Source organism: Embiotoca jacksoni, unplaced genomic scaffold (genome assembly GCF_022577435.1).
Source record: "Embiotoca jacksoni isolate LCO1_2020_lvr unplaced genomic scaffold, fEmbJac1.0.p SCAF_21, whole genome shotgun sequence".
In the NCBI taxonomy this organism is placed as follows: domain Eukaryota; kingdom Metazoa; phylum Chordata; class Actinopteri; family Embiotocidae; genus Embiotoca; species Embiotoca jacksoni.
In genome coordinates, this window is record NW_027185352.1 from 7,184,285 (window position 1) to 7,207,445 (window position 23,161).

Sequence of the window (23,161 nt, forward strand, 5' to 3'; positions counted from 1 at the left end):
GCAACATGGCGTCCTCCTTGGAAGGGGAACCGCTTCCTATATAAAGGGCTCATTTTAAACATACACTCATAAAAATGTAATGATGAATATAATATCCCATTTCTGCCCATAGATCCCCCTAAATTCTGAACACTGAACCTTTTAGGGGTTTTCATGATATTTGAAGCAAGATGTTTCAATATTTAAGGAGAAATCTCATCTTTTAAGTTACCTAGGATGTGTTATTTTCAATAAATTATTTTGCAAAAAACACAATTTCCTTCAACCAGACTACCCTCACCATCTTCAATCAGTGTTTTCCTACATTATTGTGAACACCTCTGATAACACCAATCCAAGTGAGAGTCTTAAAAATGGACATATGTCTCCAGGTCTGGTAAAAGTGAAGCCAGTGCAGAAGTGCCTTAAAGTGCAATACCACCTGTTTTATTTGGTGGTTTTACACAAGGAAGAATATGTGTTGCTCGTATCAACCAGATGCGTCTTCTCTTAAAATAAGCATTATTGACGCTGACATGTCCCATACCTAAATCCATAGATCCAGAGTCCATGTAGGTCTTAGCAAAGAAGGACCCGAACATGAACCTGAACACAGGTCATGGGAGGTGTTCTGTATGAGTAGAGGCTGGCAAATGGAGAAACAAAATTTTTTCACAAAGTCCACAGTGTTACCTTTACAAAAACTGAACATTAATACTTACTATATATACACTGCTAAAAAAAAAATAAAGGGAACACTTAAACAACACATCTTACATCTCAATGAATGAAATATTCCAGTTGAAAATCTTTATTCATTACATAGTGGAATGTGTTGAGAACAAAATAACATAAGAATGATCAATGGAAATCAAAATCATTATCCCATGGAGGTCTGGATTCAGAATCATACTCAAAATAAAAGTGGAAAAATCAAGATCACAGGCTGATCCAACTTCTGTGGAAATTCCTCAAGACAAGTCAAAATGAGGCTCAGTAGTGTGTGTGGCCTCCACGTGCCTCTATGAACTCCCTACAACGCCAGCACTTGTTTTAAATTTTTTTAAAACAAAGAAGGTTGATCTGATTACGAATCCATAAAATTTGAACACATTACATTTGGACTTCCAAAATATTAAACATACACTGGAAAATGATTTAAACTGGGCTTAAGTCTGTGCTGTCTGTACTTTTCAACGTGCACAGCTAGTGATATGCTTGTAGTTATATTGTCTGGTAGTGAGGTCAGAGCAGTGCAGGGTCACTGGTCTCCTCTCATAGGTCTGCTCCAGACAGCATCTCCACTCCTGCTGCACCTGCAGGTCACCGTGTGACACCACCCTGTCGCAGTGGACCGAGGCACAGTTGAATGGGGGACGGGGGGGATGGGGGGAAGAGGGGGAGGGGACAGAGACAGACAGAAAGGGTGAGAAATGTGTTTTTTTCTATCCTTATTATAGAAACTAATAACAGCACTCAGCATAAGTTAGTTGACTGTTTTGACTGTAACTGCTGCTAATAATCAGTATAGATTTGCTCTCACCTGGCCTGAGGCACACACTGACCCTGACACAAAGGCATCTGGATGATGCTATTACAGTTGTCTATTGTGATGCTGATATTGGACAGTTTGGGAGCACAGCTTTGGTTACCTGGAGATAGAAGAGACATACAGGAGGCAGTGTGTGATGGGTGCAACCATTTCTTCTTTTTCAAATCAGGGCTTTTAATTTGAGCAACAAGGGCAATTTATATATATATATATATATATATATATATATATATCATATTGCAGGGTAACATTAGAACAACAAGGGATAAACAGGAAGAGCAGAATAAAAACAAAATGCCACCAACAATATAGAACAGAATCATAGACTAAACAAAACTCAAGCTTCTCAAAGACGCGGCTAAATTGTGACTTGCAGGATAACATTTATAAAATCTGATAGAGAAATGAGTTTCGAGACAATGTGAAAAGTTAGCAGTTAAAAATAACTTCATTATTTTTTTTTAGCTTAATCGCAAGAGCAGAGCCAGCCCTTGGATCATCAGGACTCCACACTTAGCCTGTGTTTGGTTAAGTTGTTGGAAGGTGTGGGTAAAGGTCAGGATCCAGTTAATTGACAGTGAAACAACCAGTAGAGCCCACATCCCTCCGGCTGATCCAATGTAACACCAACCTGTATCCATTTCAAATTAAAAGCCGTCCTTTCAAATTAAAAGCCCTCTACCAGACGTACACTAAGTTTTGACCTGGTCTAGTTTCTTCTGACTTCACTTACATGTAAAGCAGCAATGTTGGTCGTCCCAAACTCTGTCCTCCTGGAGAACAAATACACAACAGTTCATCATCAGCTGTTCCATGTTGAGCTTATTCTTTAAACATTTAAATGCTTGGTACCAGTTCATCAGGTGTGTCAAAAACAACTGTTGACATTTTTTTTTCCATTTCATGCAGTTCTATACAGCTGTGGTAAATAAAATGTCACTTTTATACTCAAGAAATAATAATCACTGTTGCAATTTTTTACTTAAATTAATCTTGTATTTTTGGACAGGACTTAAAACATTTTTTTTTATTATTTTCAGACCATTTCAGGAGGTAAATACAGTAAAATATAGTTTATTATTGTAAAATAAGATGTTATAATAATTAATTTATGAATCACAGCCGGGTTCTCAGTACCTCAGGGCAGCTTTCTGTGGGACAGACTCTCGTCTCAGTCTGAACGCCCTCTCTGCTGCAGCTGAATGACATGCAGGGATGGGCCGCATCTTTCCATCTGTCTCCCACCTGCACACATAAAGACAGATGTTATTATGAGACAATGGACAGATATAGTGATTGTATTTGATCCAAAATGGAACCAACAAAATCCTTAAATGCCATTTACAAAGGTTAATATGGGATTATACAAAACATACCTTGTATGTCTTGTCATGATAAGTGCAGGTCTTTTCAACTGAAAAATAACAAGCAATAAGTGTTCAGTCACAGAACTGAAAACTGAAATACGATGAAAGCGACAGAGCTCCTGTACAGACTTCAGTCTTTGGACAATAAGAACGCCAAAGATGCAGCACAAATTAAATATATTTCAGCTAAATATGGATGTGCAGTGTTGTTTATTAAATGCACTTGTCATGAAAATTTTTTTTTTAGAAATTAGATTAAATTAAACTGAAAACTGCAAGAAAAATGTATAAATAATCCTAAAATAATGAATTGCCAGTCCGTACCACAAGTCTGTGCCCCGCAGCAGAGGGTTACCGGAACAGCGCTGGGTTCACAGAGAGGAGCCGGCGGTACAGGTTTTCTATAACACTCCTCGGTCCAAGTCTGGTTGTTACATGTACACAGGTTGCAATTGGACTGCCAGACCTCACCAGGCTGGAGGACAGGTACAGGATATTACTAATAATATTACTGATAATCTCTAATTATTTCTTATTTTTTTGTGAGGGGAATTGACATGGAAGGTCCACGGCTGGAACCACTACAATGCGACATGTTCTGTTTTCATTCCACTGCTGGAGACACAAGAGACTGTTCTTACTCGTTTGGGCTCTCCTGTTGGTCCTTTGCAATCTGTCAAGGGAAAAAATAGAAACTTGCTCATTTCCCTGCAGAAGTGTTTAAATAATAACCTCCCAAGAGTTATTGTCACCATTATTACTCACATTTACAGTCAGGCACACAGATGTTGGAGTGATTTCCTGCCCTGACCAGGTTGGGTGGGCAGAAACAACCTGCGGTGTTGTTTTCGAGGGAGGCCCCTGGATAAAGCACGCTGAACAATGAATACAAAGGAGACATAGAAACAATGAATATCTTGACAAACTAAGAATCAACACTGGATTTAGTAAAGTGTGAATGAAATGTGTAAAAGTCGCCAAACCCGCAAGAGCAGAAGTCATCTCGCTTGTTACAACATTCTCTGTAAACCAATCCTCCCAGACACCCCACATCTGAAACATCACCAAGTACACTTAATAACCACAGAATTATTATAAGGAAGAATGTATCATTTGTACTTCAACCAAAATGTTATTTCAGTCCATGAAACACAAAAAAGTATGCAAATTCACTAAGACAATAACTAATCCCTGGTTTTATTGTATTTGCAGCTGTAACCCAGGTAATTTTCAGAAGCCCAATTTACAGACGTTCCTCAACGTCTCACCGAGCGAGCTCGAGGTCTGAACTTCCTGGCTGCTGCGCGTAGCAGAGCCCAACCGGAGACCCCGCAGCAGAGACAGGTGCGGGAGCCACACGAGATTTAGGAGGGCTAAGTACGACATTTTGAGATTCCCAGGAGATATTGAGTGAACTTGGCAGTATTGCAAGTGGAAGTTACCTGCTAAGCGGCTGTGTAGCCGTCGACGGAAAAGTTATCGCCGTAGGGCGTTCTAACTAAGTGGATTACCGTGGTGAGTGGCTACCTGAGGTTCGCTTGTTAGCATTAACTTTTGAATTGCAGAATTGTGAGTAGTTTACTTTGAGGAACGTAGCTCAGCAAAAACCAGTTCGGACGGGGTTTTTTTAGGGATTCTTGAAGTGACGACAAGTTGCTTTGTCTGCATCTTCACCACTGGTCGTGGATCTCTGCACCGTGTCAAGGGGCGGTAGGAACTAAATCTGAGAAACTTTAAGAAGGGGGTTTTGTTTTTGTTTTTCAGGATCCAAACGGAGGAAAAAAAACCTAATTTATAAAACACTAATGGTCAGCTAGTACCCTTAAAGAACTCCCAAATATATAAATACAATATCTAATTTGACTGACAACTTTAAAGGAAGCGAGTTAACGGTTTAAAGGACTAAAAAAGACTAGTAAGGACTAATACCTGCATTTTGGGTTGTTTAACAGAGTTTAGAGGTTTTTACCTGATTTGAGAGTGAGTTTATTTGTCATTAACATGCAATGTCCATGTTTGTACATGTTGTTATATGGTAATTTGAGTTAAGTGGAATTATTTTTTTTGGTTAAGAGCTGAAGGTTTAAAGGTACTGTTCAAGTAAAATGATTTAAACAACTTTGTAAATACATTTCTTTATTAACTTTTCCTAAGTCATTGGTCATGTGGGTGCTTTGTAGGCTGGAGATGTAATTGCTCTTTCATAGAGCTGCTACCACCAATCTCCTTCAAGAACCTAGTGATTAGTGAACCTGAACCTAAGTGAACTGTAACCAAACCTAATAACTTGATATTATATTGATATCTGGGCCAGGGTTAGCAGCATAAATTGCCTTTTAGTAAAAGGTTACGTGTTACAACAAAAATAAAAAGGTGCCTACCGCAGCTGCCATTTGTCAGTTTTCTCCAGTCAATACAGAAACCAGCTCTTTTACATTCCTCAGCAGTTTGCTCCAGAGACGAGCAGGAGGAATTTGAGTTCCCGCAAGAGTCAAACTCACAGTTCTTCTTCTTCATGTTTAGATCTATATACTTGCTACACACCTCAAAGACTCTGAGGAAACAAGAGTTTATTCGATCGTTAGTTAACTATATAGAATATACTGATATGTAACATAGAACAACTGAAAACACGTACATAGAGACAGACAGTGAAAGTTATACACCATTAAAATTAAACCAAAAATAAAGAAAACCAGATCTTAAGCAAGGAAAAGGTGCTGCGTTGTGCCTCAGTTTAAGACTTCTACATTTACCTGCAAACACACTTGTTACTACCACTGATTCTGACACCAATACACTGTTCAGGAGTGTTTGTTAATGTGTGGAGCTTACGGGTGGTGTAGCAGTTCACATAGTGGGTTCGGAGGGCAGGGGGTGGGTGTGTTGGAGGTGGGTGTGCTGGAGGGGGTTGACAGATCAAAACAGGGAACATGTGCCGGAACACAGGCTGGCCTCCGAGGGTCCTCGAGAACCCACTCATAGGCCGTCTTATCACAGCAGTTGCCGTCCTCAATTTGCCCTCCTTTACGGATACACGACGGCCCACCACATACACCTGGAGAGAGAGGGTGGAGGAATGAGCTCAGAGAAGAAGATGCGAGATCAGATATCGAATGCACTCGCATACATTTTAATGGACGTAAACACCAGTTCCCTACAATCCAGTAAACAGTCAGGATAGCAGCGTTGCAGCAGTGGTTAAATATAGAGCTACATCGGAAAACAGATGACAAAGGTAACCTAACAATCTGATTCAGTAGAGTCATACTCAAATCTAAGTTATTGCCACTCAGTAAGCTGGCTTCTTTCGTATTTTAGCAGTCTGAAGTCTTTATTAAGGATTCGATAACATTTAATGAAAAGTAATTCCAAAAGTCACTCAAGTCTTTGCGCTGGTCTAAGCCACTTTTTGGACATGCTTTTGCTTCTCCGGGTGACACAGAGATGTCCCTCTATACCCAGCATGCAAACATTTCAGTCCCCCAACCGATACAGTCACACGTTTGTTCCTACATTCAAATACGCCCCACAGGAGTGTTTAATAAAGTTAGCACTCTTGTTAGGTAAAGGGACAAAACCCGCATGATTTTAAAATGATGGCTTGAACCATGTTGTGCATTGTCCAAGTTATGCAATCTTCATTGTCATGGCAACAGTAAACATGCTCTTAAAAAAACGGTCCCAACTTGTGGTTGGAAACGGGAAGTGAACCACATTGTTCTGAACCCAAATCTGCTGTTGTATCAAATCATCCACCCAACAAGGAAGAAGTGATGTATACACATCAGCTGAACTGCATTTTATGTTGGAGACATTTCTAGTAAATAATCTCAAATGTACTCAATAATGGTATCGGGAAAAAAAAACAGATAATGAGAGAGCAAGCAACTGGATTGGTACGGTATATCTTTATGTCTCATAGTGGTCAGAAATGGTTAAATGCAGCTTTCGCTATACTGTTTAGCTTTGTTAGCGAGACATCCTACTATGAGGTTTTTTGGTATTACCTGGAAATCCACTGTACCCACACAACCACCGACTGCTAAAATGGATATAGCAATTACAGTAGCATGCATTTAACCTATCATCTTCTATTACCCACCACATTGTCCCTGGGTGTTGTTGAGGAAGTGCTCCATGGCCAGATTGACCACCAGGGTATAAGACGGTGTGAGGGAGACAAAAGAGCGGATCTCTGGGATAGAGATTGAGACCATGTACCCCGTAGTCTCAAACCTCAGTCCGTGCACTTCATATGGCGGCTGTATGGTTACATTGTTCAGTGTGGCCTGAGGTAGATTAAATCAGCATCAAAATCAGGTCTCAGTTTTCCAATAGAACACGGCAGTCTTAAATATTTTGAAATAAAACATCCTTTATAGTGGCAGTACTTAAATAATAGACATTTGTATTATATCCTACCTGTACTGCAAACAAATGTGGGACGATATTAAGTGCAGCTGTATTGTTCTGATATTTCAGGATGATGCCTTTAGCACAGGAGCCTTGGAGGCCTGGTACACAGTAGAAGTTGTCCACAGCAATGGTCAGATTATGACGTGGAGACTGCTCCTCCATCAGGATGTAGGTACAGTCGTCCAGGAAATCAAAGGTTACTCCTTCGAAAGAGATGTAGTGGGGGTCCCCATACAGCTCACAGCGACCTGGGAGCAGTACGGGAAACAATACAAGGTCATCTTTGTAAACTTAAATGCAATTTGATGCTGTTCTACTGTATATCAAAGTACTTTGCACTCTGAATCAAAATTTAAATATATTGTCAAAGCATATCATCAAACATCAACATGAAGAGGAAAATGTTAATGTGTCATGATTTTTGAATAGTCATGTAATAATAAAGATTAAATAGTTCTTGTAACTTTTGTCTGTTCTTAAATATATGTTCTCTTGTTTTTAAGGTGACAGCTAAAGACATGCTCCCATCAGATTTGTCAAATGTGAGAAATTTCAAAGTTTGATGAATAGTCTCATGCAAGTATCTAGAATTTTTGCTTAAAATGCACATCTCTAATAAGCATGACAGAGGAGCAGTGGCAAAGACAGATAGACATACATACTTACAGTCACACTTCCATGTTTCATGGCATTCATCTGAGACCTTTGTGACTTGACCTCTAGGGCAGGGGAGAATTGTAGGCTCTGGATTGCTCACTGGCTTCAACTCTATCATCCCGTTGTTGCAGTTCTTATTGAAACAGTCCTCTGTCCATGTTTCACCGCAAGCCCACCTTATTTTCCTTTTCAGGTCCACACAAAAACAGTCTGGTGGAGGTGACACTGTGGATTCAGTGCCATTTGTCATTGTTGTAAGTTGTGTCGAGGCAGCAGTTGTTACTGAAGGAGTGGTACTCATTCTAGTTGTAGATGATTTGGAGGTGGTTGTGGGCATTGTTGACCATGTTTCAGTGGAAGTAGAAGTAGCTGTAGTCATTGGTGTAGAGGTGGTTGTGGGCATTGTTGACCATGTTTCAGTGGTAGAAGTAGCGGTAGTCGTTGGTGTGTAGGTGGTTGTGGGCATTGTTGGCGATGTTTCAGTGGTAGTAGAATTAGCTGTAGTCGTTGGTGTAGAGGTGGTTGTGGGCATTGTTGACCATGTTTCAGTGGTAGAAGTAGCTGTAGTCGTTGGTGTAGAGGTGGTTGTGGGCATTGTTGGCGATGTTTCAGGGGTAGTAAAAGTAGCTGTAGTCGTTGGTGTGTAGGTGATTGTGGGCATTGTTGACCATGTTTCAGTGGAAGTAGAAGTAGCTGTAGTCATTGGTGTAGAGGTGGTTGTGGGCATTGTTGACCATGTTTCAGTGGTAGAAGTAGCGGTAGTCGTTGGTGTGTAGGTGGTTGTGGGCATTGTTGGCGATGTTTCAGTGGTAGTAGAATTAGCTGTAGTCGTTGGTGTAGAGGTGGTTGTGGGCATTGTTGACCATGTTTCAGTGGTAGAAGTAGCTGTAGTCGTTGGTGTAGAGGTGGTTGTGGGCATTGTTGGCGATGTTTCAGGGGTAGTAAAAGTAGCTGTAGTCGTTGGTGTGTAGGTGATTGTGGGCATTGTTGACCATGTTTCAGTGGAAGTAGAAGTAGCTGTAGTCATTGGTGTAGAGGTGGTTGTGGGCATTGTTGACCATGTTTCAGTGGAAGTAGAAGTAGCTGTAGTCATTGGTGTAGAGGTGGCTGTGGGCATTGTTGACCATGTTTCAGTGGAAGTAGAATTAGCTGTAGTCGTTGGTGTAGAGGTGGCTGTGGGCATTGTTGACCATGTTTCAGTGGTAGAAGTAGCGGTAGTCGTTGGTGTAGAGGTGGTTGTGGGCATTGTTGACCATGTTTCAGTGGAAGTAGAAGTAGCTGTAGTCATTGGTGTAGAGGTGGTTGTGGGCATTGTTGACCATGTTTCAGTGGTAGAAGTAGCGGTAGTCGTTGGTGTGTAGGTGGTTGTGGGCATTGTTGGCGATGTTTCAGTGGTAGTAGAATTAGCTGTAGTCGTTGGTGTAGAGGTGGTTGTGGGCATTGTTGACCATGTTTCAGTGGTAGAAGTAGCGGTAGTCGTTGGTGTAGAGGTGGTTGTGGGCATTGTTGGCGATGTTTCAGGGGTAGTAAAAGTAGCTGTAGTCGTTGGTGTGTAGGTGGTTGTGGGCATTGTTGGCGATGTTTCAGTGGTAGTAGAAGTAGCTGTAGTCGTTGGTGTAGAGGTGGTTGTGGGCATTGTTGACGATGTTTCAGGCGTAGTAGAAGTAGCTGTAGTCGTTGGTGTAGAGGTGGTTGTGGGCATTGTTGACGATGTTTCAAGGGTAGTAGACGTAGCTGTAGTCGTTGGTGTAGAGGTGATTGTGGGCATTGTTGACCATGTTTCAGTGGAAGTAGAAGTAGCTGTAGTCATTGGTGTAGAGGTGGTTGTGGGCATTGTTGACCATGTTTCAGTGGAAGTAGAAGTAGCTGTAGTCATTGGTGTAGAGGTGGCTGTGGGCATTGTTGACCATGTTTCAGTGGAAGTAGAATTAGCTGTAGTCGTTGGTGTAGAGGTGGTTGTGGGCATTGTTGACCATGTTTCAGTGGTAGAAGTAGCGGTAGTCGTTGGTGTAGAGGTGGTTGTGGGCATTGTTGACCATGTTTCAGTGGAAGTAGAAGTAGCTGTAGTCATTGGTGTAGAGGTGGTTGTGGGCATTGTTGACCATGTTTCAGTGGAAGTAGAATTAGCTGTAGTTGTTGGTGTAGAGGTGGTTGTGGGCATTGTTGACCATGCTTCAGTGGTAGAAGTAGCGGTAGTCGTTGGTGTAGAGGTGGTTGTGGGCATTGTTGACCATGTTTCAGTGGAAGTAGAAGTAGCTGTAGTCATTGGTGTAGAGGTGGTTGTGGGCATTGTTGGCGATGTTTCAGTGGTAGAAGTAGCTGTAGTCGTTGGTGTAGAGGTGGTTGTGGGCATTGTTGACGATGTTTCAGTGGTAGAAGTAGCTGTAGTCGTTGGTGTAGAGGTGGTTGTGGGCATTGTTGGCGATGTTTCAGGGGTAGTAAAAGTAGCTGTAGTCGTTGGTGTGTAGGTGGTTGTGGGCATTGTTGGCGATGTTTCAGGGGTAGTAGAAGTAGCTGTAGTCGTTGGTGTAGAGGTGGTTGTGGGCATTGTTGACGATGTTTCAAGGGTAGTAGAAGTAGCTGTAGTCGTTGGTGTAGAGGTGATTGTGGGCATTGTTGACGATGTTTCAAGGGTAGTAGAAGTAGCTGTAGTCGTTGGTGTAAAAGTGGTGGTGAGTATTGTTGGTGATGTTTCACTGATAGTTGAAGCAGTTGTACTGGGGGTACTTGTTGTAAATGTGGTGGCAGTTGTAGTTGTGGGTGGAGGCGGTGTAGGTGCTGTTGAAACAGATGGAAATAAATGCTTTATTTTGAATAAAGGTTACGTAAAGGGACATATTCGAAACATCTATTTAATATTTTCCTGAACAATTTACAGTTACACAGCTTTACAGGCCTCCTTTAATATGTATTTATGAAATTCTATCTAGCATTCTTACTACATTTGTATATTTTATCAGACACATTAAGGAACAAATGTAGAAGTAAAAACAAACATATTCAATACTTACCACAAATAATTGTTCCAATTTCACAGCGGCTAGATAATGTAAGGGAGTAATAAATATTCAGCTGTCATCGTAATTACCAATATAATTTTAAATATTATGGTTACATGAAATATATACATTTAGATATGTTGGGATGCCAGAAATGTTATCAATAGGTGAACTTACCACTCAATAGAGTTAATCTTCACCACTTTTCCAGGTTGAACAATGGTGTCATTGAAATAACAAGTGCAGTTCATCAATGCGGTGCATTCACCAGTGTTTTCGTCATAGTGTGGCGCCTCCTTTGGACATCTCGGGTAACAGCCTTTTCCAAGAATGAATGTATTACTTTATTTTATGGGCTTCAGTGGTGAAGCATTACAGGTAAAGAAAAAAACATTCTATAATGACTCAATTCAAAAAAATTTAGCCAACGATTGTTTACAGTAAAATCCCATTTAGACATACAAATTAAAAATAAGACATTATTTTCATTTTCCAGACTCAACTGCTACTTAAGAAATAAGTTTACGAATTACATTCAAATACAAATGAGAAAGTTTGATTACCTTCCAGCTTGTGAGTGAAGGAGTTGCTTTTGCCACAGGTCAGCATCTTACCACAGGGTTCATAGTGCCAGCTACACTGACCCTGCTCGTTGTAGTAGTCACAGTAGACCGCTAAGGTGTAAATTATCACAGGTTATAGTTATAGTTAATATTTGGTAAATTTCCTGTAACAATGAACAAAGCTCCTAATGAAAAGAACCCTTAAATTGTCCACTTGTAAACTTAAACAAGATATGATGCTACTTAAGCATTCTTTAACATAGCCCACTGAAAAAGTGAAGTTTTTACAATCCTGACCTTCAGACGTGACAAGACCATTTTATAAAAACCAGTGTACTAAACCAAGAATAACTGGAGCAGGGCTGATGTAATCGATTCGTTTAAGCTACACATTTTCTGCTACCGTCATGCTATCCTTCTGAATCAAGACAGCTTTTGGAGTTGGGTCAAACTGACTACGTGGGAGGAAAAAGGATCTTAACTTACGACATAAATCAGGTGTCCTCCAGTTTACGCAGACGTCCTGGTCGCTGCAGGCCTCTGCATAAGCTGCCACAGCTGTGCAGAAGCCCAGGAACTTCCCTTCAAACTCACAGGCGCAGGACTCCTGCACACAGGCGTGGTAGTATGGTTCTGGATCCACCTGAGGATTAGTAAAGATCCAGCAGGATAAATAAGACTGTCACTGACATGAGCTGGGGAATAAGATTCACAGTCCCCTCTTTGCTGGCCTTGATGAAGGCCGATGGTTGTGTCTCTTGGGGGATCTTTTCAGGATGGTACTGCAGGAACATGTGGTTCTGGGGTCATAGCTCTATACAACCACAGTGAGAGTTGTGTCCATATTTCCTGGGGGGTTGTCCTTTGACAGAATTTCCCCTTGTCACCAATCCTGTTCATGATTTTCATGGACAGGATTTCAAGAAGAAGGCGGGAGGTGGAGAATGTCTGGTTTGAAGGGGTTCTCAGGATTGTTTCACTGCTACTTGCAGATGATATATTGCAACACATTAGGATAGATAAGATCTTTGATTTTGACTATCAGCTCTTTTTGGGTGATTGACTCATTGATTGTCGACTGTGCACGCACCACCCTTCTTCCCACATTTTGTAAGAGGCCCTGAATAGAGACCCAGAACCTGGTGTCAGTGTCATGCTAAATAAAACACATACCTTGAAGTGGCAGTCTTTGAAGGTGTCTCCTGTAAGGATCATGCAGCGCCGCTGAGCCCAGGCTGAGCAGTAGGAGTTGCGTTCACATGGAAATAACTCTGTGGTCACATCAGAGCAAGGAGGAGTGGCAGCCTTCCAGCTGTTTCCAAAGGCCATTGGACTGGACATATCTGAAAAAAGAAGTTTGGTTTTATTTTGACCATCAGGACAAAAACATTGTTGCAAATGAAACAGTGAGAAAACGGACTCACCTGCCGAGCCACTTATCTGCAGGTCATTCATTTCATTGGAGTCAAAATTCCCACAGAGGCCACACACTTTGTTCTACAGGTGGATGAGATGACAGTAAGTCTGAAGTGACAGAGAAATGACTCAATTTGAAAATACTTCTTAGCATCTTCATCACTCACCCTCCAGTTTTCATGCAGCTCTATGGTGATGCGGGTGTGTTTGTCCCAGATGAGCGTTATCCCGCTGCTTGGCACTGAGATTATGACATAGAGCCCCACAGTGTGTGTGGTGTAAAGTGAACCCTCCTGCAGACTCCAGTCTTCTTGGACTCGTTTGGTCACCTTCATGTCACTCAGTGTCAGGGTGACTTTGCTCTTGATGGGACACATTTTTATGAACAAGTTAATGCACTGCTTTCCTGGTTCATCACCACTTATCCCACAAACTGTGCCAATAAATTTGTAGCATACTAATGCATTTTAAATCCCGAATGAATTGAGTGAATAGGCAATTTAATAACAGAGATTTAGCTGGCAAAATGGATGAAAGGACAGGATAAACAAGTGAACAACTAAATAGATAATACAACATCTTCACAGGGAGTCGCATCCACCTGCAGGTCCACGACAATAGAACGAGAGCAGGTGAGCGCTTCATCACAGCAGGGAACGCTCTCCACTCTGACTGAGAAGGTGCCGTTTCCATTTCCACAGTAATCCTGAAGTAAAAAACAAAAACAGAGATAAACAATGGTATGCAAAATATGACAAACTATAGCCTATATTTTGAAAATGCCCGACCTTGTCAGGCATTTGAGTAATGTCAATGAACGACACTGTATTGGAGCTCTGCAAAGCCAGATTTTGATGTGTTAACAACAGCATTATAATACATTTCTGTGGTGCTTTGGAATAAAAACTCATCACCAAGTTACACTCGGTTGGTAAGTTGTGATTGACCCCCATGCAAATGTGTTGCTTAGGCCCCTCCCCTCACCTCAAACACCCTAAACATTTAGTCTTTACACTAGTGTTCTTGTTCGGTCTCACCTCTACAAGCGTGTACTGACAGTGTCCATCAAAGCGATACCATTTAGAATCAAAGGTCTGGTAATGTCCGTTTCCATAAACCTGACACGTCCCGGGACATGGCTCATCTGTGCAGTACCACTGGCCCTGAACACAGACACTGTAAGATAGAGACATGTGTAACTACGATGGTTTATGGATGAATACAACCTTCTTAATGAACAAGTAAAGTAGCCCCGCTGAGCGTGTTACCATGTTTTACAGTTGGTTTGGACATGCTGTCCGGCACTGAATACTTTGCCGCTGTATACACAGGTGCAATTGTCCCTGGAGACACAGTTTCCGTGGTGATCCTCATACTGGTCATGTGGGCAGTAACAGCCACTCTCACAGGTCATAATGGCACCCTGGAAATTACAACAAAAGGAAGTATTTTAGTTAATAAAATGTGGGACTTTAAAATCTGTTTTGGATAAAAGAGAAAGTGTTACGACTGCAAACTGAAATGAAGAATGAGTAACAATACAAGAATACATGAACAATGTTTATATAAACATGATTCCTACCAGGGGTTTGCTGAGACTGTCACATGTTTTCTGAGCCGTGTTAACTGGATACTCTGAACAGTGAATGCAAACCTTCCTGTTTCTGCAGCCTGACACGAAACATCACAGACAATGTCACAGAAAGCAATGCATGCGGAATTTTTACATTTACTTGATTTCATTAGTTGAAATTAAGTTGAGTTTTTGTTATTTTGCTGATACAGATATAACAAAGATAAGAATAGGTCTAAAATATGTAAAATGATTTATGATATATTAATTTGTATTTACCACAATCCTTGGAACAGTGCAGTTCTCCATTCTCACAAAGGCTGGAGAAGACACAATATTTGGTTTGAGGTATACTGTAAAACTTTCCCATGCATCATACTGTAAATGTAGTCAGCCACAAAGTAAGATGATGATAAAAATATGTACTTGAACCTTTTAAATGACAACAAACCAGTGCTCAAAGTGGACCTGTACTCACCAGTACACAGTATCGGCACTTTGATTGACTGTTTAGTGACTGACTGATGAATTTACTGTTGTGCGGACAAATGAAACAACTTTCTACATCCACTTCAAATTAAGAGTCCTTGTTTCAAATTAATTCAGAAATAATTGTTTTAATTAGAATTGTTTTGACCTCGTCTTTTACTCTAATAATTGAAGTGGTTGTCTCCTTGATTAAAAAGAAAATTATGTCGTGAACATGAACAATATTTCCTTCTATCTTTTATTTACTATAGAAATTCAGAATATAATACTTAATGACTAAAACCAGATGACACACCCGCAGACACGTGAATGAGGGAAGTAGCCTACTGGCCCTTGTTTTTTCCAACTTCACTGCGATAAATACTTCACTGATCAGCTCACCACTGTCGTCCGTCGATAACAACAGGCCCCGGCGGCGTTGTTCCACCATGATGGTAACAAGGACAATCTGCCTTTGGGGTGCACATGTGCTCTACGTTTAGGTGGGTTCCTTCTGGGCAGCCACAACCCTCCACAGGATCGTCTTCCAGCCCACAGTGGGGGTCGGGGCCAGACAGAGAGCGGCATGTGTGGTTGCAGGCCCGTATGTTGTAGGAGAACACTTGGTTCTTTTGACATTTCAGAGCTGTAAAAGAACATTGTTATTTCCATTAAACAGGCTCCCTACTTTTTATTAACTACAACTATTGTTTTTGAGGCTTTGTATGTGTTGCATGGTGGCAGAAAGACGCTTTCAATAAAACATTAACAAACTGTTGGGAGCAGCAATAATCTAATCAGGACTTGTGCCAGTTGTCACTTTGGACAGTATGATTGTTCCAGTGTTAGGATGCCCAAAAAAAGACAGATGTCTCTTGAGCTTTGTGTATTTATTTCTATATATTTACAAAGGCTGAACTCACTGCAGTTGGTAGCCTTCCTCCAGTCACCGACTTCAACCCCCAGGTTGGCGCAGGCTTTGGCGTAGTTGCCCAGAGCAACACACAGACACTGCTGCAGATTGCTGCCACAGTTACAGGTTCTCTGAATGCAAGCCTGGAAGTAATAATCAGTTTGATCGTAACAGAAGACCATTACTGAAATCTCAACATCAGCTAACTCCAGAAAATGTATAAAAAACTTAGTAAGGATTTGGTTGTTGTGTCAAAGTGTTCTTACTGTGTGGTATTGGTCAGGTGGGATGTGACCGTGGCACTCAGCAAATATCCCAGTTGGATTGTTCAGCACGGAACATTTTTCATCGGCAAATATTTCTGCAGAAATACATGAGATGAAATAATTAATTGTGTTCGCAAAACCACTTGGAAGTAAGGTGTTTTTCTCTATAGCCAAGCTGTTTCAGATAAATTCTCATCCCTGATGTACAGAAATCAAGCAGCCACTTTACAGGCACATTTATATCATGGTACCATTGTCAGTGTTGATGCAGGTTTTGGGGATGTTCACTGGACAAGCGCCAATGCTCCAGGAAACAGCAAAAGCCTCAGCTATGTTCTCAATGATCCCGCTGCTGGTGGTGAAGTCGTCTGTGGTGTCATTGTTGTTGTTGCCACAAATACCTGAAAGGAAGACTGGTCAATCTGGATCACGCTGACAAAAATAATGTATTTTAACAAGTGTGTTCCTCACCTGAAATCATGTCAGTGTGGTTTCTAGGAGCGGAGATGTAGAGCTGGATCTCAGGAGACATCTGGACTTGGATCTTTGTACCGAAGGATGTGTGGACTTGAACGTACATGGAGGACTGCCAGAAAACCAGTGCGTGATCTGACAGGTGACACGGAGGTGATATAGTGGGTGATTAGTCAAACCATTGTGAATGCATTGCAATGCTAGCAGGCCATTTTCTTCTTCTTCTTACCAGACTGATGAAATTCAGTGATCTCCAGGTCTCCAGATTTAACCATGTTGTGTGTAAATGTGTACGTTTCCTACAAATTCCAAAGGATGGAAAATCAGTGGTGCTTCACCTTTATTCCTTTGATTGATTACAGTATGTTGTTTACTAATTAACTTTGAAAGACTGTCTGTACCTGAAAAAGCTGGAGAATAACTGTTTTTAGAGACGCTTTTTTTCCAGAAAACTGGATTTTTACAGTCAAGTTGAGACCCTGCATCATGGTCGAAGAAATTACTGCCATTATTATCACAAATAAGCAGCATTGGTTTAATGTTAATTAAACAATTGGATTGTGGGAAAAAATTTACCTGTAAGGCCATGTATGCACATTTACCGGGGACCATATATTGTTTGCCGTCAAATGTTGTCACAAACTGTCCTTCAACGAGACATCTGGCTCGGCAGGAGTTTTCAGAGCAATGCCACATCCCGTTATAACACAAACTAAGGAAGAAGTCATGTGTTATTAATTCTAAATGGACATTTGCAACCAGGTGATATTTCATAGGTATCCAGACTTTTTTCTGTCTACTTACCATGACTGACACTTGGTGCTGCGCACGTCTCTGGTGAAGTAGCTCCTGCCATTGAACACACAGGGGCAGCTGGACGGATGCACACAGTGGAAACCATCTGCATGATCATTATGCACCAGACCTACGACAGTAAACCCTTTATAATTAGTCTCAGATAGGCCAAACAAGAATCTAAACAACAGACTCGCATTGTGAAGAGTGTGAAGAGCGGACGGTGGTCACCCTTTGGGCAGACACAGGAGCTGGCGCTGTCCTGGTTGGAGAATCTGGGCTTCGGGTTGGAGCAGCTCGGAACAAAGGCAGCACCCTGTTCCTCATAAACCAGGTCTCCAGGACAAGACGGCGGATCTACAGGAACAGACATTCACATCGAGTGACGTTAACAAAAGAAAATGCTCATTGAATTGAGTCTAACAAAATTCCTTTTGCGGTAAAAGTATAAACACAAATGAATAAAAATATCTTTGAGACAACTAATTCAAAGCTTTTCACTCAATCGTTTTAAAAGCTTATTAATATGAGATCACCTACCACATCTGGTTACAGATCTCCATGTGTTCCAGGCATAGCTGCTGTTTCCACACTGCAGAACAATCTCTTTGAAGAAAGCACAGCCGATGTATTTGCTTCCTTCATGGCTGTAAATGTTCTCCTCACACAGTTGGATATAATGAAGTGTTTTGGCTTGTAAACAATCCAAGGTGTAGGAGAAGAACTCTCGGCAAGCCTGCAAACATCATCAGTGTCATGACTGTGGTCTTTGGGTTTGTTCCCTCCACCCACCAGAGGTCCCCAATCTCTGTCCTTGTCTTGCTTGCCTGCTTTTTATACTGTGAACCAACAGCTCATAAGTCAAGCTTGTGTTCTGCTGTGTGTCTACTTGGGTCCTCGCTATCTTTAAAACTGAGACAATTAGATGGAGCATCTGGAACTACTGTGGAGTGATTGAGGCCTGTTTAATTTCATTTTATGTTTAAGATATAAATATAGTTGAATAGATTGACTCCTAAACATTTGAACAAATAAAAGAAATTCAAAGTTTAGACATGACATTCGCATAAAGATTTACACATTATTCTCTAAGCTCACTTCACAGTGAGTGGGGGTAAAAGTACAGACACACCATCAGGATGAACAGCAGAGGGATATAGCACATCATCAGTACACCATTTTCTTCTGTTGTGCTTTAAACTGAAACAGTGGTTGAAACAGTAAATTTACCATATTAAGAGAAAAGTCAGGATCTCTGGTTTGACACGTGTCCTCCATGAGCACGCTCTCTGTGATCAGCTGCTGCTTGTTGCCTGATTTAATTTGAAAAAAGTACATTTAGAGCAAGCTGTAGGAAAACAAATGGCAAAAAAGGCAAAAAAAAAGTTGCACATTGTTATGAAATGTGACAGATGCCTTCGCACTTTGAATTCAATTTTATTCTTGTGTTTTCATAAATTTATGTTTTCCTCTTTAATTAAAGCTGCCATCACATACAGCTCAACTAAAGTTTACCAAGAACATATTTCAGTTATGAATGAATTTATACTAAATTATAGCCAATAATAACCAGTATTTATACTACTGCAACCACTAACATGTAATAAAAGGATCAACATATCATGGTTACAACTATACTATTACAATCACTTCACGCATGTCTTGTCGTACTGTGGTCGTACCTGGGGCGTTTTGTTTTCCACACAGTCCGGTCATGTCAGTGCTGAGCTCCTGCTCCAACTCCACCTTCACAGCAAACAGACAGAAGCTTCAGGAGTTGTACGCAGTGATTTATAGGCTGTGTTCCAAATCATATACGTCCCTTTGTACTCTAACATATATTACTCTTACGCTGACATGTGTGGTACTTGAATTTCAACAGGGTAATGTATCAAATCCGGAAATAACCATAACATTTGAATGCATCACCTGCCATCCTATCTGTCGGCTTTGATTATTTTACACAGAAAACAATATTTTTTTTGCCTTCTTTTTAACACACTCAAAAGACCCACTGATGGCTTCTGTCCAGCAGCAGTAGAGAAAGAGGAACACGTTTGTGAGGTGCTCAGGAACAACTGCAACTTTCTCAGACTCCTTGATTTGAAAATTCTTTACATCTGTGCTCGCATCCCTTCTTCTACGTAGTCAAGAGAAAAACGTCCAGCGTTTCTCACTTCTTTTTTGAGCCGTTTTGAGTGCGTCATCTGGGCACTGTATGTTTCCATACTTGTCAGTGTGGACGCACTTATGCACTAACATTGTGTTAGTATGTAAGTATTTGGAACACAGCATATTGTCTGTGTTCTTGTGTTTCGGCGCTCCTTCAGCATACTGTTTGAGTCCTCTCACCCACAGAGTGTCAATCCCTCCAGGTACACTGTGCCAGGTGACCGTCAGAGGAAGCAACAAGCTCCTCAGTCTGGTGTAGATGCCGTACTGGTAAATATGCTGGTAGGTGTGGTCGTACGGGAGGGAAACACTGCCGGTGAATAAACACACATCAGAATAAACATCGGTGCAGATCTGAAATCGCCTCACTTCCTCAACTTTGATTAAAAAAAATAATTAAAATGGTAATGCTGGTCAAATATTACAGTGCACACCTTCACTAAAACAGCCTGTGAAGTGACCTTGTAGACTGTGATAACCTCCAGAAAAGACACAATTATAACGCAATGTCCCAGAGTCAAAGATAATAATTAACTAACATTGATGTCAAGTTTTAGCTGGAATGCATAAAAGCATAAAGCACTTGGCTGTGTGTCTGCAGCTGCCTCACACTCCTGCTGTTGTTGGTTCATCTTAACAAAGTAGTTTATTTAAGATGATAATTTATGATGTAAAACAAATACAGACTCAGGATGTTCGATTGGGTCAGACTCAGTCATTATTTGGCTTTCTACAGTTTCCTCCTAATAAACAGTATTTGAGATGATTTGAAGTCAAACCTTTCCTTCTCCACCAGGATGTTTCCACCCTGCAGAACAGTCCTGATTTTGTTGACAATGATCTCGACTTGGAGCAGCAACCCGTCGTCCCCTCGCTGCACAGTGACGTCACATTCGACCCGGTTGTGGGTGAAGCGGGTGAGGGTGAACGGACAGTTGGAGAGCACATAGAAGGCAGAACCACTGAAAGGCTGGACGACCCCGCTGCCGAACGTCCTGCAAGTGTCTGATCACAACAAAAGTCAAATTACTGATCACCAGTTATTTTGAGATTTGCAAATTGATCTATACTTACATTTCTGAGTGTCTGTCATTGTCACAGATTCACTTTGCCCCAAAACTAGGAGACAAACACAGGGTCACACTGGTGTTAAACATGAATACAGTGAAAGAAATGAATACAAATGAATGAAAACACCAATACTTTAGATACGAATTTGATCCCTTACAGAAAAACTCTGAATTTCACATGTGCAGAAACTGTAGTCACATGACACATTTGAAACATGTATTTTTCCTGTGGAAAACATTGTTTTGGAACATTTTCATGGTGTAATGTGAAAAGCTGATGTGGATTCCAACGTGAAAAGTTTTCCACATATTTTCTCCATGTTATCATATGTTGCAACATGTGGTAAACATGTCTCACATGTGTGTTTTTGCTGTATGGGATGATAAAATAGAGATGAAATGCACATTTACAAAGTAAAAGTAGGGATACGGGAATTAGGAAAAAAAATGCACCACTACAAGTAAAATTACTGCATTGAAAATAAAGTGCATTCCATTTTCATCATCTTACTAAATATTTCGTATGAAGTTGAAAATGGTGAAGGTAACTCAATTTAAATGAACCGCAGCGCAATAAAGAGTACATTTTCTCTGAATTGTAGTATAGTAGAAATATAAAAATGCATGAAATGGAGATGCTCAAGAAATACCTTTAAATCAAAGTCAACTCATCTGGCTAAGAACTTAAAATAGTAAAAAAAAAAAAAATAAAGTGAAATGAATAACCAGTGGAAACAACCATGATTCACCTCAGATTGTGTTTATAGAAGAGGAAACATTTTACATTTTCGCTTTAAAAATTTGTTGCTGATTATTCAGCGAATATTTGTAGTTATTTTATTTAGCAAAATCCTCTTTCTAAGAATTGATTCTCATTTAAATACATAAATGAATGACTGCATGGTACCTGAGGCCAGTGAAACGCAGACGGCCAGTATCCACCGCTGTGAGGTCATGTTGTCCGATGCGCCGTCACTGCAGGAGAGCATGTTCGCAAGCAGCCCATCACAGGGCTTATATATCTATCCACACACACACACACACACACACACACACACACACACACACACACACACACACACACACACACACACACACACAGACACACACACACACACACCACACATACACACTAACTTCTTTCCGTGAAGCTACCAGGAAACTAAAATCAGATTAAACATTCAACTAAATGCAAATTTTGCAGACTCACAGAAATTATCACACAATGCTGTAAGATGAGTTTGCTTTAAGGCATATCTTGCTTATCATGTTGCATTTACAGGTAAGTAAATCTTTTTCGGGGTGTAGAAACAATCCCACTGAAACGTACTCCTGTGGGAAATTGTGAGCTTCTGTATGAAAGAGGGATCTTGATCCAGAAAAAGTTGCAAACAAACCCCACACATGAATGGATGCACAAACAAAACTGGTAAGGGAGAGCTAGCAACCTGAGCCTGTCCTTTTCCTTGAACTCTCATGTTCCTTTGTTTCCAGCAATCTGGTAAATATCTGTGTATTTGCTCTGTATGAGCTGATCATGTTTCATTCTTTCATTCCTTCAAGAAAAAACTGAGTATAAGGAAGGTAAACAGCAAAAAAAATCAAAAAGGCAATATGTCAGTGTCACCCTCATCTCTAATAAGTAAAATATTAAGTCCTGTATTATGTTCAAAGAAGGATGCTTACTTTTGGCAAACACCAGCGAGCCAGACAATGCTTTGCATGTTAACAGAGGAGAAAGAAAATAATGACAAATGAGGCGAGGTAAATGAAAAGAGTACGTGAACCAGGATGTAGTTAATTATTTTATGTGTCAGAGCATGGAGGGAAAGCACCACACAGCTTTTGAAGATGAATCCATAAAGCAAAGATCATATAATTGGTAGAACTTTAGTAGCGCTTAAAATGGCACTTAATTTTAGCACTTTGTAGTTTGGCTTTCTTGAAGAAATTGTATTTTCTTGATTCTTGTTGTTCTGGGTTTTGTACCCTCATGGTTGAAATGCACTTATTGTAAGTCGCTTAAGATAAAAGCGTCAGCTAAATGAAATGTAATTTCATGTAATATCCAGTATAGAGCTGAAAACTAAGTTGAAAAGCTTTTTACTATGGCAGAGAGGTGGTAGAAAGATTAAGGGCATTAGCAACAAAAAAACACATTAAACCTGAGACCTGTCACTCAAACACAACACCTGCCGTCTGAGATCATGTGTCCTTTGGACTAAGAAGTACTTTCACTGCATATAAATAAACTAAATTCAAATGTAAGTGGTTGAATGTGGTTGTAAACTATCAGATTATACCCCACTGATGGCATTTCAGTGGCATGAGGTGTAACTACTTGTCAGAACTTAAAGTGTCGGCCAAAGACAGCTCTGTGAGTGTAGCATGGACCAAAATCCTTCATTTTTTTTTTTTTTTTTTTTTTTTTATCCTGTCTGACTTACATCTGAGCACTATAGGGGTGTAACGCCACAC

General features: G+C 40.7%; 1 protein-coding gene across 1 annotated transcript; it reads right to left on the reverse strand.

Annotated features, from left to right (window-relative positions):
* Positions 1-780: 780 nt before the first annotated feature.
* Positions 781-21,672, reverse strand: LOC138202719 (mucin-6). Its single transcript, XM_069156982.1, has 43 exons — positions 21,591-21,672; positions 20,688-20,732; positions 20,393-20,618; positions 19,794-19,923; positions 19,124-19,187; positions 18,672-18,754; positions 17,982-18,177; positions 17,673-17,798; positions 17,451-17,571; positions 17,223-17,358; positions 17,048-17,125; positions 16,876-16,945; positions 16,644-16,781; positions 16,424-16,573; positions 16,173-16,267; positions 15,917-16,049; positions 15,396-15,639; positions 14,805-14,845; positions 14,535-14,623; positions 14,221-14,375; positions 13,990-14,128; positions 13,554-13,658; positions 13,120-13,314; positions 12,961-13,033; positions 12,710-12,879; positions 12,023-12,179; positions 11,537-11,647; positions 11,151-11,292; positions 10,986-11,014; positions 7,984-9,081; positions 7,324-7,565; positions 7,004-7,190; positions 5,734-5,956; positions 5,280-5,452; positions 3,882-3,951; positions 3,664-3,773; positions 3,540-3,571; positions 3,223-3,373; positions 2,908-2,945; positions 2,669-2,776; positions 2,265-2,304; positions 1,523-1,631; positions 781-1,320 (listed from the first exon to the last, which is right to left on the reverse strand). The coding sequence occupies exons 1-43, from the start codon at positions 21,670-21,672 to the stop codon at positions 1,173-1,175; spliced, it is 6,252 nt and encodes a 2,083-aa protein (XP_069013083.1). The 3' UTR covers positions 781-1,172.
* Positions 21,673-23,161: the final 1,489 nt, after the last annotated feature.